At 47.4% G+C, this 17,263-nt stretch overlaps 1 protein-coding gene across 1 annotated transcript in view; it reads right to left on the reverse strand.

Annotated features, from left to right (window-relative positions):
* Window positions 1-3,974: 3,974 nt before the first annotated feature.
* The window catches only part of LOC123487731 (caspase recruitment domain-containing protein 11-like), a gene marked incomplete at its 3' end in the record, with an annotated part of 32,990 nt that continues 19,701 nt past the window's right edge, over window positions 3,975-17,263 (reverse strand). The window contains exons 2-3 of the mRNA XM_045218812.1: window positions 10,551-10,739; window positions 3,975-4,112 (exon numbers count right to left, since the gene is read on the reverse strand). Of these exons, the coding sequence (XP_045074747.1) occupies window positions 3,975-4,112; window positions 10,551-10,739 (327 nt within the window). The remainder of the gene's footprint in view (window positions 4,113-10,550; window positions 10,740-17,263) is intronic.

Here is a 17,263-nt window from a genome sequence, read left to right on the forward strand (position 1 = left end):
TATACTGTTCCTGATAGCTGCTGATGTAACTGAACTTGCGTTTGAATATACTGTACTATACTGCTTACATAAACTGTACTGAACTGAAAATACTGTAATATACTATACCGAACTATACTGAACTATACTGCGTTACAATTGTAACTACTGGTACTGAATAGTGTACCACATTGGTTTTGTATAACCATTGATTGGTAATAAACGATTGTGGTTGTCGTATCGATTCAAGGACGATATTGGTTCTTTAGAACGATACGATCCGCGATTCAGTAGACTTGAAATCGATTCAGAACATTTTGATTAAAATTCAACCAGTGTGAAGAAATAATGCAATTTCAGCGATTTTTAATGGCTGGGTGGTAAGTCTTGATATTTTAAAGTGTTTCATGCCTCCATAGCAGACCATCTGGTATTACTGATTCCACCCAGAAACTTTACCCAGTTCCACAAAAGGAGATCCGATGCATTCAGTGCAGCAGTTTTTTTGCCACCTTTTTTGTAAATAAAACTGCAGCAGCTTCCGACGACAGAGCGACGAATGTCTCACAGTAGCGGAACGTTGCGATCAGCTGATTTCGCGCAATTCTCCATGTGTGCGGTGCACAGAATGTGCACAAGGAGTCTCAACCGCAGCATGTTGCCGGAGTTTTGGCACAACGCCGTTGTAGATACCTCGTTCCGACAGCAGCCCCGTCTGTGCACACAGCGACCAACTTTGTTGTCCAGTCATCGCAAGCCTGTGTCCTGGAAGTCTCACAAGTCCGTCGTGTTATGGCCTGTGCGGTTCGGTCAGCACCCAATTCAATCAGTCCAATAAAGTCCAAGTAAACTCTCCGTTGCTGGACACAGACACAATGTTCAAACTATTTCCTGCTTTTGTGATGTCCCTCAGATCCATCAAAAAGCAGCCCCCAAAAAATTCAGCAGACTGCAACTTGGCTCGTAACTCCCCCGCTGATGGTGAGCGATGCTCTGCATGATCCGTGTGCCCCCTTCACGTGAATGATATGCACCTGCGACATTTACTCCTAGCCGCCAGTAAAGGAACATCCTCAGAATAGGAAGACATGGGGCGTGCGTGTTTAGCTTTATGGAAAGAAAAATATTGAAACAGAGCTTGCCACTGTTCTTCATTCAGCTTGTTCACCATCTGGCAAGTGGGCGACTTGGACATTTATTCTCGGCTAGCTTTTAGCAATGGCTTACGCATACATTCGTGTGTCTCTTGCTCTTTTCATCGTTTGTCAAATAAAGGATGGTTGAAATTCTTTGAGCCTTTATAAAATGCACCTGTTTTGTCTGCTAGATGTGGATTTGAGCGGCAAATCTTACCACTATCAGGTGCGCTCATCGTTAGCTTGCCACTGCACATCTTGGAGCCACTTTTCCGAAAAAAGTATTTTCTTCGGCTCTGGCTCCAGTTGGCGTTTCTTTGTAGGTGGCGAAACGCCAAAGAAGCTGTTAATGTCTGTTGCTTTTTGGACATCCTGACTAGTTGAAGCCAACATGTCATGTAAGGTTAGATGAGAAGATCGGTCAAAGTACGCACTTAGGCGCGTAGGTAACACAAGTGGCATTACGCATTCCTGATTTTTGTCGCGCTTTCGTATCTGCATACCAATTGTGCACCCCTGCATATAAAGTCTCGACGTGCTTAAATCAATGGGTTATTTCCTGAGTATCGATACAATCCGGTTTTACATTTTAAAACGATGTTAGATCGATATATGTTGTCCAAAGTGCCAACTCGCGAGCACATCGATGTAGTTGGATCATATGAATATAAATCGATACATCGATGTAGGTAGATGGATCGTTACACCCCCTAGTACTGAACTATCCTGTACTATACTATACTATACTATACTATACTATACTATACTATACTATACTTAATACTATACTATACTATACTGAACTACTACTATACTATACTATACTATACTATACTATACTATACTATACTATACTATACTATACTATACTATACTATACTATACTGTGCTATACTCTATCTCTATACTCTACTCTACTATACTGTGCTATACTGTGATATACTGAACTAATACTGAACTGAACTGAACTGTACTGAACTATACTATACTGTGCTATACTATACTATATTACATACTATACTATACTATACTACAATATACTATACTGTGCTATACTGTGCTATAATATACTATACTATACTATACTGTGCTATACTCTACCTTAATCTACCTCCAGTTAACTATACTGGATCTTTTTTTTTTCCTCAGTTAAACTGGTCTTGGTCTGGTCATGGTCTTAATACATTGATCCTTGGTCTGGGTCTCAGGCGTTGATCTGGGTCTGGATCTAAAGGGTTTCGGTCTTGACTTAATCTCTGGTACTCTACACTTTATACTTTTGAATCCATGTGAGTAGTAGACCAAGCGCACACCTCAGGAAACGTTGTAGAGTATTGAAATGCATTGCCAGCAGGGGGGCTCCATTCCCTCCAAGAGTGACTTGAATTGTCAGATCCAACCTCACTCAACTTCATTGTCTCACAGGGTTTAAGATATCAACCTCATTTATAATACATTAAAAAATATTGGTCTGTAGATGCTTTACACCAAGTTTCTGAGAAATCAGCTTTCAAAATGGCGGAGGATCCATCATGTTGACATCATTGGTCCTAGAGGAAAATGTGTTCTTGGTTGGAGTGGAACCTTTGTGCCAAATTCCGAGGCTCTAGGTGGAACGAGGAGGCGGGGGCTGACCTTTGAAGTCAAAGGTTGTTTATAACGACACCATTTGGACGAATTCGTACCACGTGTAACCAGATGTATTCAGCCATCAACTTACACCATCCCTACCAAGATAGGTCGCTGTAGGTCTTACAATTTCAGACCAACTTACACCCATCCTACCAAGTTATGGTCTCTGTAGGTCTTACCATTTCATAACCAACTTACACCATCCTACCAAGTTAGGTCTCTGTTAGGCTTACCATTTCAGACCAACACACCATCCTACCAAGTTAGGTCTCTGTAGGTCTTACCATTTCAGACCAACTTACACCATCCTACCAAGTTAGGTCTCTGTAGGTCTTACCATTTCAGAGCTCTAGCTCTCCAAAAATGGGATAAATAATTACTCTACTACTACTACTACTACTACTACTAATAATAATAATAATAATAATAACTAATAATAATGTTATTACTCAGCTGGAAGGCTGATAGTTCTGTGTTGGCAGGCGTAGTTTCTTGTATTCGTCCTCCAGGGGTGCGCTGTTTCCCAATGAGGTCCAACTCTCTGGACATCTTTAGCTTTGGTCTGCTGCTGCAGCTTGGTGACTTCATTCATCAAGAACTGGTTAACCCTTCTGACCCTCCTCCACTACAAACAACACACACACACACACGCAGTGAGTCAACCATTATAATTCCACAGTGTCTGTTGTCTTGTGTACACTGATGATGGTTATAGGAACAGATGATGGTTATAGGAACAGATGATGGTTATAGGAACAGATGATGGTTATAGGAACAGATGATGGTTATAGGAACAGATGATGGTTATAGGAAACAGATGATGGTTATAGGAACAGATGATGGTTATAGTATATAGTATAAGGTGTGTGTGTGTGTCTGTCTGTCTGTCTGTCTATCTGTCTGTCTGTCTGTCTGTCTGTCTGTCTGTCTGTGTGTGTTACCAACGATAGTGGAGAAGCGTCTGGTGGGTTAGGGTTAGTGTGTGTGTGTGTGTGTGTGTGTGTGTGTGTGTGTGTGTGTGTGTGTGTTACCAACGATAGTGGAGAAGCGTCTGGTGGGTTAGGGTTATGTGTGTGTGTGTGTGTGTGTGTGTGTTACCAACGATAGTGGAGAAGGCGTCTGGTGGGTTAGGGTTAGTGTGTGTGTGTGTGTGTGTGTGTGTGTGTGTGTGTGTGTGTGTGTGTGTGTGTGTGTGTGTGTGTGTGTGTGTGTGTGTGTGTGTGTTACCAACGATAGTGGAGAAGCGTCTGGTGGGCTCCTTGCCGGTCACCAGCCCGTAAAGGTCAGGATAATAGAACTCAAGACTCTCCAGAAACACCACATGACCTCGCTCTCCTTTACCATGAAGAATGTCTAACAGACGACCTATGATAAAACACACACACACACACACACACACACACACACACACACACACGTCCAGGGGAAAAAAGTAGATTTCATTTCTTGTAATACCTTTTAATGTGTCATCTGATTGATAAAACAATCTGCAATAGAATCTTCCTTTATAGACACACCCTCCTCCTTTATAGCACACCCCCTTATAGACACACCTCCTCCTTTATAGACACACCCTCCTCCTTTATAGACACACCTCCTATAGACACATCTCCTTTGCACACCCTCCTTCTTTATAGACACACCCTCCTCCTTTATAGACACACCCTCCTCCTTTATAGACACACCCTCCTCCTTTATAGACACACCCCTCTTTATTGGAGGTATATAGCCATGTTATTACCTGGTACTCTCTGTATATAGCCAGGTTATTACTGAACTCTCTGTATATAGCCAGGTTATTACCTGGAACTCTCTGTATATAGCCATGTTATTACCTGGTACTCTCTGTATATAGCCAGGTTATTACCTGGTACTCCCTGTAATAGCCATGATTATTACCTGGTACTCCCTGTATATAGCCATGTATATTACCTGGTACCCCTGCACATTGACTCAGTACTGGTACTCCCTGTATATAGCCATGTTATTACCTGGTATTCCCTGCACATTGACTCAGTACTGGTACTCCTGTATATAGCCACATGTTATTACCTGGTACCCCTGCACATCCACTCAGTACTGGTACTCCTGTATATAGCCATGTTATTACCTGGTACCCCTGCACATTGACTCAGTACTGATACTCCCTGTATATAGCCATGTTATTACCTGGTACCCCTGCTCATTGACTCAGTACTGGTACTCCTGTATATAGCCATGTTATTACCTGGTACCCTGCTCAATGACTCAGTACTGGTACTTCCTGTATATAGCCATGTTATTACCTGGTACCCCTGCTCATTGACTCAGTACTGGTACTCCCTGTATATAGCCATGTTATTACCTGGTACCTGCTCATTGACTCAGTACTGGTACTCCCTGTATATAGCCATGTTATTACCTGGTACCCCTGCTCATTGACTCAGTACTGGTACTCCCTGTATATAGCCATGTTATTACCTGGTACCCTGCTCATTGACTCAGTACTGGTACTTCCTGTATATAGCCATGTTATTACCTGGTACCCCTGCTCATTGACTCAGTACTGGTACTCCTGTATATAGCCATGTTATTACCTGGTACCCCTGACTCAGTACTGGTACTCCCTGTATATAGCCATGTTATTACCTGGTACCCCTGACTCAGTACTGGTACTCCTGTATATAGCCATGTTATTACCTGGTACTCCTGTATATAGCCATGTTATTACCTGGTACCCCTGCTCATTGACTCAGTACTAGTACTCCCTGTATATAGCCATGTTATTACCTGGTACCCTGCTCATTGACTCAGTACTGGTACTCCTGTATATAGCCATGTTATTACCTGGTACTCCCTGTATATAGCCATGTTATTACCTGGTACTCCTGCTCATTGATTCAGTACTGGTACTCCCTGTACAGGTTCAATTGTGTTCCAAGATGGCGTAGCAGTGCGGTCGTGTTTTCTGTAGTGTCCATATATTTGTTTTTTTTGTCTTTTTCGTTTATATTTCTCAATCTCACTTTCCACCCTTTAACTAAATATACTTTCCTGCAACCCGGCTCACCCAATGTGGAACGGATTCTATTATTTCTTTATACCTTCTTATCTAGAACCTCTGGCTGAAACTAGCCAGCTAGCCAGCTAACTAGCTAGTTGCTATTAGGCCACCGTTAGCGGTCTTCACCACTGTCCGTGGCCTGCACTACCTACCAGCCAGCTCTAGCCTGGACTATTATCGGCCAGTCTGCACATCGCGCTATCGAGCCAGAACATATCGGATTTTCTGCCGGAATCACTGAATCACTGGACCTTAACACCGGATCATCGAACTAGCTAGCTGCAACCGAATGGCTGTTGTTGTTGTTGGCTAATCACCACTGTCCCGAAGCAAGCCCCCAGTTAGCCTTGAGCTAGCCTCGAGCCAGCCCACCTCCCAGCTATCTACCTCTCTGTCAACCGGACGGGACCTCCTAGTGTTGACACGGGTCCCGCCGATCCATCACGACTGGTCTGCCTCGTGATCGTCTGATGTGGTTTCAACAGGCTTCCCGTTGCGGCAACCACGAAGATCCATCTGCTAGCCCCGTCCCCGCTAGCACACACAATCAACAGCCGTACCTCCAGCTCGCCTGTAGCGTAGCAGCCACTGAACTGCTCCCGGACTCTCCTATTGCTGTTCACTGGACCTTATGATCACTCAGCTACACAGCTGATGCCTGCTGGACTGTTCCTTTACACGGTACCCCATCCTGTTTATCTGTTTAGCCTCGGCTCAAACTTTCGTCGCCATTACCAGCTGTTGTCTTAGCTCTCTGAATAACACCTGTGATTGCTTTATGCCTCTCTCCCATGTCAATATGTCTTGCCTATTGCTGTTCCAGTTAGTTCTTACTGTACTTTTTTCACTGTAGAGCCCCCAGTCCTGCTCAACCTGCCTCGGATAGCTCCTTTGTCCCACCCCCCATACACGGGAGACCGGCTCAATCGGTGCCTCCAGTGATGCTATCTCTTTCACCGTTACCCAACGCTACATGTATCATCATTCCATTTGTCTTGTCTTGTCAATTACACACACCTGGTTCATATCCCCTCATTAGTCCATGTATAAGTGTTCCCTCTGCCCCCTTGTCCTTGTGGGTGATTGTTTCATGTGAAGATGAGTGTAGCTTCGGTTGAGCTACCCGTACTTTGTATTGCCGGGTTAAATCTCCCTGTGTGCCTGTATTGTGTTCCAGTTCGCCTGTATTACGCCCTGTGCTGTTGATGCTATCCAGCGTAACTGTGTCCTACGGAATAAACTCTGTATTCTGTGATTCACCCTCCTGCGCTTGACTCCTTCAAATCCCACTCTCACACCCAACTACAACATTTTCTGTCTAGACAGAACTGCCAAAGGGGACGGAGTTGCAATCTACTGTAGAGATAGCCTGCAGAGCTCTATCATACTATCCAGGTCTGTGCCCAAACAGTTTGAGCTTCTACTTCTAAAAATCCATCTTTCCAGAAATAAGTCTCTCATTGTTGCTGCTTGCTACAAACCCCCCTCAGCCCCCAGCTGTGCCCTGGACACCATATGTGAATTGATTGCCCCCCATCTATCCTCAGAGTTTCTATTGCTTGGTGACCTAAACTGGGATATGCTTAACACCCCGGCCATCCTACAATCTAAACTAGATGCCCTCAATCTCACACAAATTATCAAGGAACCTACCAGGTACAACCCTAAATCCGTAAACATGGGTACCCTCATAGATATTATCCTGACTAACTTACCCTCTAAATACACCTCCGCTTGTCTTCAACCAGGATCTCAGCGATCACTGCCTTATTGCCTGAGTCCGTAATGGGTCCGCGGTCAAACGACCACCCTCATCACTGTCAAACGCTCCCTAAAACACTTCAGCGAAGCAGTTCTTTCTAATTGACCTGGCCTGGGTATCCTGGATGGATATTGACTCATTCCACAGTAGAGGATGCCTGGTTGTTCTTTAACAGTGCTTTCCTCTCAATCTTAAATAAGCATGCCCCATTCAAAAAATTCAGAACTAAGAACAGATATAGCCCCTGGTTTTCCTCAGACTGCCCTTGACCAGCACAAAAACATCCTGTGGCGTACTGCATTAGCATCGAACAGCCCCGCGATATGCAACTTTTTAGGGGAAGTCAGGAACCAATATACACAATCAGTTAGGAAAGCAAAGGCTAGCTTTTTCAAGACAGAAATTTGCATCCTGTAGCACTAACTCCAAAACGTTTTGGGACACTGTAAAGTCCATGGAAAATAAGAGCACCTCCTCCCAACTGCCCATTGCACTGAGGCTAGAAACACTGTCACCACCGATAAATCTACAATAATCGAGAATTTCAACAAGCATTTTGCTACGCTGGCCTTGCTTTCCACCTGGCTACCACTACCCGGCCACCAGCTCTGCACCCTCCGCTGCAACTTGCCCATGCCCCCCGCTCTCCTTCACACAAATTCAGACAGCTGATGTTCTGAAAGAGCTGAAAAATCTGGACCCCTACAAATCAGCTGGGCTAGACAATCTGGACCCTTTCTTTCTAAAATTAGCCGCCGAAATTGTCGCAACCCCTATTACTAGCCTATTCAACCTCTCTTTTATAACGTCTGAGATCCCCAGAGATTGAAAGCTGCCGCGGTCATCCCCCCTCTTCAAAAGGGGGTGACACTCTAGATCCAAACTGTTACAGACCTATATCCATCCAGCCAAGTTAACAAACAGACCATTTCGAATCCCACCGTACCTTCTCCGCTATGCAATCCGGTTTCGAGCTGGTCATGGGTGCACCCTCAGCCACGCTCAAGGTCCTAAACGATATTATAAACGCGATCGATAATAGACAGTACTGCGAGCCGTCTTCATCGACCTGGCCAAGGCTTTCGACTCTGTCAACCACTGCATTCTTATTGGCAGACTAAATAGCCTTGGTTTCTCTAATGACTGCCTCGCCTGGTTCACCAACTACTTCTCAGATAGGAGTTCAATGTGTCAAATCGGGAGGGCCTGTTGTCTGGACCATGGCAGTCTCTATGGGGGTGCCACAGGGTTCAATTCTCGGGCCGACTCTATTCTCTGTGTATATCAATGATGTCGCTCTTGCTGCTGGTGACTCTCAGATCCACCTCTACGCAGACGACACCATTTTGTATACATCTGGCCCTTCATTGGACACTGTGTTAACAAACCTCCAAACGAGCTTCAATGCCATACAACACTCCTTCAGTAGCCTCCAACTGCTCTTTAACGCTAGTAAAACTAAATGCATGCTCTTCAACTGAATGCTGCTGGCACCCGCCCACCCGACTAGAATCACTTCTCTCGGCGGGTCTGACCTAGAGTATGTGGACAACTACAAATACCTAGGTGTCTGGTTAGACTAAACTCTCCTTCAGACTCACATAAAGAATCTTCAATCCAAAGTTAAATCTAGAATCGGCTTCTATTTCGCAACAAAGCCTCCTTCACTCATGCTGCCAAACATGCCCTCGTAAAACTGACTATCCTACCGATCCTTGACTTCGCGATGTCATTTACAAAATAGCCTCCAACACTCTACTCAGCAAATTGAATGTAGTCTATCACAGAGCCAGTATCACAGTATCACAGTGACTTTATGTTTTGTTTTACCCCATATGTAACTCTCTGTTGTTGTTTTTATCGCACTGCTTTGCTTTTATCTTGGCCAGGTCGCAGTTGTAAATGAGAACTTGTTCTCAACTGGCTTCTTACCTGGTTAAATAAAGGTGAAATTAAATAAAAATATAAAAAACCTGTGTGGTTGACCTTAGAGACATAGAGAGTTAATGCCTACCTGTGCGGTTGACCTTAGAGACATAGAGAGTTAATGCCTACCTGTGCGGTTGACCTTAGAGACATAGAGAGTTAATGCCTACCTGTGCGGTTGACCTTAGAGACATAGAGAGTTAATGCCTACCTGTACGGTTGACCTTAGAGACATAGAGAGTTAATGCCTACCTGTGCGGTTGACCTTAGAGACATAGAGAGTTAATGCCTACCTGTGCGGTTGACCTTAGAGACATAGAGAGTTAATGCCTACCTGTGCGGTTGACCTTAGAGACATAGAGAGTTAATGCCTACCTGTGCGGTTGACCTTAGAGACATAGAGAGTTAATGCCTACCTGTGCGGTTGACCTTAGAGACATAGAGAGTTAATGCCTACCTGTGCGGTTGACCTTAGAGACATAGAGAGTTAATGCCTACCTGTGCGGTTGACCTTAGAGACATAGAGAGTTAATGCCTACCTGTGCGGTTGACCTTAGAGACATAGAGAGTTAATGCCTACCTGTGCGAGGTTGACCTTAGAGACATAGAGAGTTAATGCCTACCTGTGCGGTTGACCTTAGAGACATAGAGAGTTAATGCCTACCTGTGCGGTTGACCTTAGAGACATAGAGAGTTAATGCCTACCTGTGCGGTTGACCTTAGAGACATAGAGAGTTAATGCCTACCTGTGTGGTTGACCTTAGAGACATAGAGAGTTAATGCCTACCTGTGCGGTTGACCTTAGAGACATAGAGTTAATGCCTACCTGTGCGGTTGACCTTAGAGACATAGAGAGTTAATGCCTACCTGTGTGGTTGACCTTAGAGACATAGAGAGTTAATGCCTACCTGTGCGGTTGACCTTAGAGACATAGAGAGTTAATGCCTACCTGTGCGGTTGACCTTAGAGACATAGAGAGTTAATGCCTACCTGTGCGGTTGACCTTAGAGACATAGAGAGTTAATGCCTACCTGTGCGGTTGACCTTAGAGACATAGAGAGTTAATGCCTACCTGTGCGGTTGACCTTAGAGACCAGCAGTAGAGAGTTCAAGACCTCATCTTCGTCCTGTTCGTCTAGAACCTTACATTGGCGCAGGTAGGGGGTCAGTTTACCGGGCGAGATGTAGCGACTTAAGATGTAGCGGTTACTCTCCACTGACTCCCACAGGGACTCCGTGTCCTCACCTCCATTCTCCATCACTACACACACACACACACACACACACACACACACACACACACACGCATACACACACACACACACACACACAGTGAGTGACTTAGGTTAAACTATATCCATCTCTCTCTCTCTCTCTCTCTCTCTCTCTCTCTCTCTCTCTCTCTCTCTCTCTCTCTCTCTCTCTCTCTCTCTCCCCCTCTCTCTCTCTCTCTCAATTCAATTCAATTTCCTTTATTTGCATGACGTAACAATGTACATATTGCCAAAGCTGACTTTGGATATTTACAATATAAACACAATTAAAATAATAATAATAAATATTGTCAACAGGACAACAGCAACAACCAAGGGTCAAAATAACCATTGAACAATAATATAGAGGACATGTGCAGGTTGGTTGGTCTGTCAGACACTGTCCCTCATCTTATGGCAGGCAGCAATGTAGTCCTCTCCCTCTCTCTCTCTCTCTCTCTCTCTCTCTCTCTCTCTCTCTCTCTCTCTCTCTCTCTCTCTCTCTCTCTCTCTCTCTCTGTCTCTCTCTCTCTCTCTCTCTCTCTCTCTCTCTCTCTCTCTCTCTCTCTCTCTCTCTCTCTCTCTCTCTCTCTCTCTCTGTCTCTCTCTCTCTCTCTCTGTCTCTCTCTCTCTCTCTCTCTCTCTCTCTCTCTCTCTCTCTCTCTCTCTCTCTCTCTCTCTCTCTCTGTCTCTCTCTCTCTCTCTCTCTCTCTCTCTCTCTCTCTCTCTCTCTCTCTCTCTCTCTCTCTCTCTCTCTCTCCTCTCTCTCTCTCTCTCTCTCTCTCTCTCTCTCTCTCTCTCTCTCTCTCTCTCTCTCTCTCTCTCTCTCTCTCTCTCTCTGTCTCTCTCTCTGTCTCTCTCTCTCTCTCTCTCTCTCTCTCACTCTCTCTCACTCTCTCTCACTCTCTGTCTCTCTCTGTCTCTCTCTCTCTCTCTCTCTCCCTTTTTCTATGCATTTTCAGTGGTGGAATGAGGTACATTGTATTATATGGTAGAATGAGGTACATTGTATTATATGGTAGAATGAGGTACATTGTATTATATGGTAGAATGAGGTACATTGTATTATATGGTAGAATGAGGTATATTGTATTATATGGTATATTGTATTATATAGTAGAATGAGGTACATTGTATTGTATGGTAGAATGAGGTACATTGTATTATATGGTAGAATGAGGTACATTGTATTATATGGTAGAATGAGGTACATTGTATTATATGGTAGAATGAGGTACATTGCTTCATTAAATAGTACCCGCAAAACACCAGTCTCAACGTCAACAGTGAAGAGGCGACTCCGGGATGCTGAGCTTCTAGGCAGAGTTGCAAAGAAAAAGCCATATCTCAGACTGGCCAATAAAAATAAAAGATTAAGATGGATTACCACAGAAAACACTGCTACTCCTTCTGCTCTTTCCTCGTCTGATCATGTGTTCTCGCATACCCCGAGAGCATCTGGTCAGCGCGGCGGTGGCACAGGAATCCTCATCTCTCCCAAGTGGACATTCTCTCTTTTCCCCCTGACACATCTGTCTATCTCCTCATTTGAATTCCATGCTGTCACAGTCACTAGCCCATTCAAGCTTAACATCCTTGTCATTTATCGCCCTCCAGGTTCCCTTGGAGAGTTCATCAATGAGCTTGATGCCTTGATAAGTTCCTTTCCTGAGGATGGCTCACCCCTCACAGTTCTGGGGGATTTCAACCTCCCTACGTCTACCTTTGACTCATTTCTCTCTGCCTCCTTCTTTCCACTCCTCTCCTCTTTTGACCTCACCCTCTCACCGTCCCCCCCTACTCACAAGGCAGGCAATACGCTTGACCTCATCTTTACTAGATGTTGCTCTTCTACTAATCTCACTGCAACTCCCTCCATGTCTCCGACCACTACTTTGTATCCTTTTTCTCTCTCGCTCTCCTCCAACACTACTCACTCTGTCCCCTACACAGATGGTAACGCGCCGCCGCAACCTTCGCTCTCTCTCTCCCACTACTCTCTCCTCTTCCATCCTATCATCTCTTCCCTCTGCTCAATCCTTCTCCCTCCAATCTCCTGATTCTGCCTCCTCAACCCTCCTCTCCTCCCTTTCTGCATCCTTTGACTCCCTGTGTCCCCTATCCTCCCGGCCGGCTCGGTCCTCCCCTCCAGCTCCGTGGCTTGATGACTCATTGCGAGCTCACAGAACAGAGCTCCGGGCAGCTGAGCGGAAATGGAAGAAAACTAAAACTCCCTGCCGACCTGGCATCTTTTCCTCCCTCCTCTCTACATTTTCTTCATCTGTTTCTGCTGCTAAGGCCACTTTCTACCACTCTAAATTCCAAGCATCTGCCTCTAACCCTAGGAAGCTCTTTGCCACATTCTCCTGACTGCTGAATCCTCCCCCCTCCTCCCTCTCTGTGGATGACTTTGTCAACCACTTTGAAAAGAAGGTTGACGACATCCGATCCTCGTTTGTTAAGTCTAATGACACTGCTGGTCCTGCTCACACTGCCCTACCCTATGCTTTGACTTCTTTCTCCCTCTCTCTCTCCAGATAAAATCTTGCGACTAGTGACTGCAGGCCGCCCAACAACCTGCCCGCTTGACCCCATCCCCTCCTCTCTTCTCCAGACCATCTCCAGTGACCTTCTCCCCTACCTCACCTCGCTGATCAACTCATCCTTGACCGCTGGCCATGTCCCTTCCGTCTTCAAGAGAGCGAGAGTTGCACCCCTTCTCAAAAAACCAACACTCGATCCCACTGATGTCAACAACTACAGACCAGTATCCCTTCTTTCTTTTCTTTCCAAAACTATTGAGCGTGCCGTCTTTAGGCAACTCTCTTGCTATCTCTCTCAGAATGACCTTCTTGATCCAAACCAGTCAGGTTTCAGGACTGGTCATTCAACTGAGACTGCTCTTCTCTCTGTGTCACGGAGGCTCTCCGCACTGCTAAAGCTAACTCTCTCTCCTCTGCTCTTGTCCTTCTAGACCTGTCTGCTGCCTTTGATACAGTGAACCATCAGATCCTCCTCTCCACCCTCTCCGAGCTGGGCATCTCCGGCGCGGCTCACTCCCTGGATTGCGTCCTACCTGACCAGTCGCTCCTACCAAGTGGCGTGGCGAGAAGCTGTCTCCGCACCACGTGCTCACCACTGGTGTCCCCCAGGGCTCAGTTCTAGGCCCTCTCCTTTTCTCCCCTATACACCAAGTCACTTGGCTCTGTCATATCCTCACATGGCCTCTCCTATCATTGCTATCGCTGACGATACACAACTAATCTTCTCCTTTCCCCCCTTCTGATAACCAGGTGGCGGATCGCATCTCTGCATGTCTGGCAGACATATCAGTATGGATGTCGGATCACCACCTCAAGCTGAACCTCGGCAAGACGGAGCTGCTCTTCCTCCCGGGGAAGGACTGCCCGCTCCATGATCTCGCCATCACGGTTGACAACTCCATTGTGTCCTCCTCCCAGAGTGCAAAGAACCTTGGCATGACCCTGGACAACACCCTGTCATTCTCTGCTAACATCAAAGCGGTGACCCGATCCTGCAGGTTCATGCTCTACAACATTCGCGAGTACGACCCTACCTTACAGAAAGCTGCACAGGTCCTAATCCAGGCACTTGTCATCTCCCGTCTGGGTAACTGCAACTCGCTGTTGGCTGGGCTCCCTGCCTGTGCCATTAAACCCCTACAACTTATCCAGAACGCTGCAGCGCGTCTGGTGTTCAACCTTCCCAAGTTCTCTCATGTCACCCCACTCCTCCGCACACTCCACTGGCTTCCAGTTGAAGCTCGCATCTACTACAAAACCACGGTGCTTGCCTACGAAGCTGTGAGAGGAACGGCACCTCCTTACCTTCAGGCTCTGATCAGACCCTACACCCAAACGAAGGCACTACGTTCATCCACCTCTGGCCTGCTAGCCCCCTACCTCTTCGAAGCACAGTTCCGCTCAGCCCAGTCAAAGCTATTCGCTGCTCTGGCACCTCAATGGTGGAACCAGCTCCCCCACGACGCCAGGACAGCGGAGTCACTGACCACCTTCCGTAGACACTTGAAACCCTACCTCTTTAAGGAATACCTGGAATAGTATAATAGTAATCCTTCTACCCCCCCTTTACTACCACAGTCTTTTGTCTAAACTAACACCTGACTTATTTCACCTGCTAGCACTGACTTGTTTTAAGAAGTGTACTTACTGTGATCAAGATGCGGTTGTCCCACTGGCTATCCTAAGTTGAATGCACCAATTTGTAAGTCGCTCTGGATAAGAGCGTCTGCTAAATGACTTAAATGTAAGATTGAAACAATGATGATGATCCTTGCCTCATAGGGTGCTTTTTTCTCTTTGTCTGGTTTCTCTGTGGTTTCTTCTGTTTTTCCCTTTCTCTTTTTCCATATGGAGGTACTAAGGGTAGGTTCTCTCAATATTAATGGGGGAAGGGACAGGAATAAGAGGGCTTGGGTATTAGAAGTAATAAAACAGAAAAGGCTTAATGTTGTTTTTCTACAGGAGATACATAGTGATGAGGAAAATGAGGTTGTGGTGGGAGGGGCAGCATATACTCAGTCATGGTACTAATTTCAGTGCTGGGGGTGGCAATTTGTTTTCCTCAGGCTTAGGGGTGACTGTGGTATCCACAACAGAGATTGTCAAGGGTCGAGTTTTATTGGTCAAGGCGGATGTTATGGGTAAATTTTTTGGGGAATGTTTATGCTCCTAATGACGGTACAGAGCGTATTGCTGTATTTGATCAAATAAAGGAAACCTTAAGACAGTGTGACTGTCACGCCCTGGCTCTGGGGACTCTTAAATGTTGAGCCAGGGTGTGTAGTGTCTATGTTTTGTTTTCTATGTGTTTCTTTCTAGATCGTTTATTTCTATGTTGGCCAGGGTGGTTCCCAATCAGAGACAGCTGTGGCTTGTTGTCTCTGATTGGGAACCATACTTAGGCAGCCTGTTTTGCACTTGTCATTTGTGGGATCTTGTTCCGGAGAGGTTTGTGTTTTGTTAACCTTAGGACTTCACATATCGTTTTGTTGTTTTGTTGTAGTGTATAAAGTACTCATTAAAGATGTACGCATATCACGCTGCGCCTCGGTCCGTTGCTTACGACGACCGTGACAGAAGATCCCACCAAATAAGGACCAAGCAGCGTGTCCAGGAGCAAACGCCGGAGGTAACGCTAGTGGATGTCCTCCTCGGTTGGGGGAAGATCACCGAGGAGGAGGCCGTCCGCTACCGGAGGGTGATGAGGGAGGATGTCCAGGCAGGAGAGGAGAAGCGGCGCCAACCGGGCCGTCGTCGGACAGGCGAGAGGCAACCCCAATACATTTTTTGGGGGGGGCACACGGCATGGACGACGGGGCTGCTGGAGGCAGCTACAGGGCGAGGTTGTGGACTAGGAGAGGAGGCCACCAGGTTACGGGGGCCATTGGTCAGGAGGGAGAAGGAGAGTGTGGAGGCACGGCGAGAGGAACTGAGTAGGCAGCAGAGGGAGCGGAGGTTTGCGAGGGAAACCCAGTCCCGCTCTCGCACCAAGCAAGCGGTGTGTGTCACCAGTCCGGTCCGGCCCGTTCCTGATTCCCGCACAAGGCCAGTGGTGTGTGTTCCCAGTACTTGTCGGCCCGTTCCTACTCCCTGCACTAAGTTAGTGGTGTGTGTTCCCAGTACGGCCCAACCCGTTCCCGCTCCCCGCACTAAGTTAGTGGTGCGTGTTCCCAGTCCGGCCCGACCCGTTCCCGCTCCCCGCACTAAGTTAGTGGTGCGTGTTCCCAGTCTGGCCCGACCCGTTCCCGCTCCCCGCACTAAGTTAGTGGTGCGTGTTCCCAGTGCACGGCCCAACCCGTTCCTGCTCCCGCACTAAGTTAGTGGTGCGTGTTCCCAGTCCGGCCCGACCCGTTCCTGCCCCTCGCACCAAGCCAGTGGTGCGCGTCGCCAGCCCTGCCCGGCCTGTTCCTGCCCCTCGCACCAAGCCTGTCGTGCGCGTTGCCAGCCCGGCCCGGCCTGTTCCTGCCCCTCGCACCAAGCCTGTGGTGCGCGTCGCCAGCCCGGCCCGGCCTGTTCCTGCTCCCCGCACCAAGCCAGTGGTGCGCGTCCCCAGCCCGGTCCGGCCTGTTCCTGCTCCCCGCACCAAGCCAGTGGTGCGCGTCGTCAGCCCGGTCCAGCCTGTTCCTGCTCCCCGCACCAAGCCAGGGGTGCGCGTCGTCAGCCCGGTCCGGCCCGTTCCTGCTCCCCGCACCAAGCCAGTGGTGCGCGTCGTCAGTCCGACACAGCCCGTGCCTGTTCCACCGGTGCCTGGTCAGGTACCGGTCAGCTGCTCCACACCGGAGCCTGAGCAATCCGCTCCACCGGTGTCCAGTCCTGCTCCGGCCAGCGGGACCAGACCAGGGGCGCTACGGGGGGGTAGCGAGAGAGTGGTGGTCACGCCCGGAGCCGGATCCGCCTCCGAGGCGGAATGCCCACCCAGCCCCTACCCTCTTGAGTTTGTGTGGCGCGGTCGCAGTCCGCGCCTTTGTGGGGGGGGTACTGTCACGCCC

The sequence above is a fragment of the Coregonus clupeaformis genome, unplaced genomic scaffold, assembly GCF_020615455.1.
Source record: "Coregonus clupeaformis isolate EN_2021a unplaced genomic scaffold, ASM2061545v1 scaf1817, whole genome shotgun sequence".
NCBI classification, from domain to species: Eukaryota; Metazoa; Chordata; class Actinopteri; order Salmoniformes; family Salmonidae; genus Coregonus; species Coregonus clupeaformis.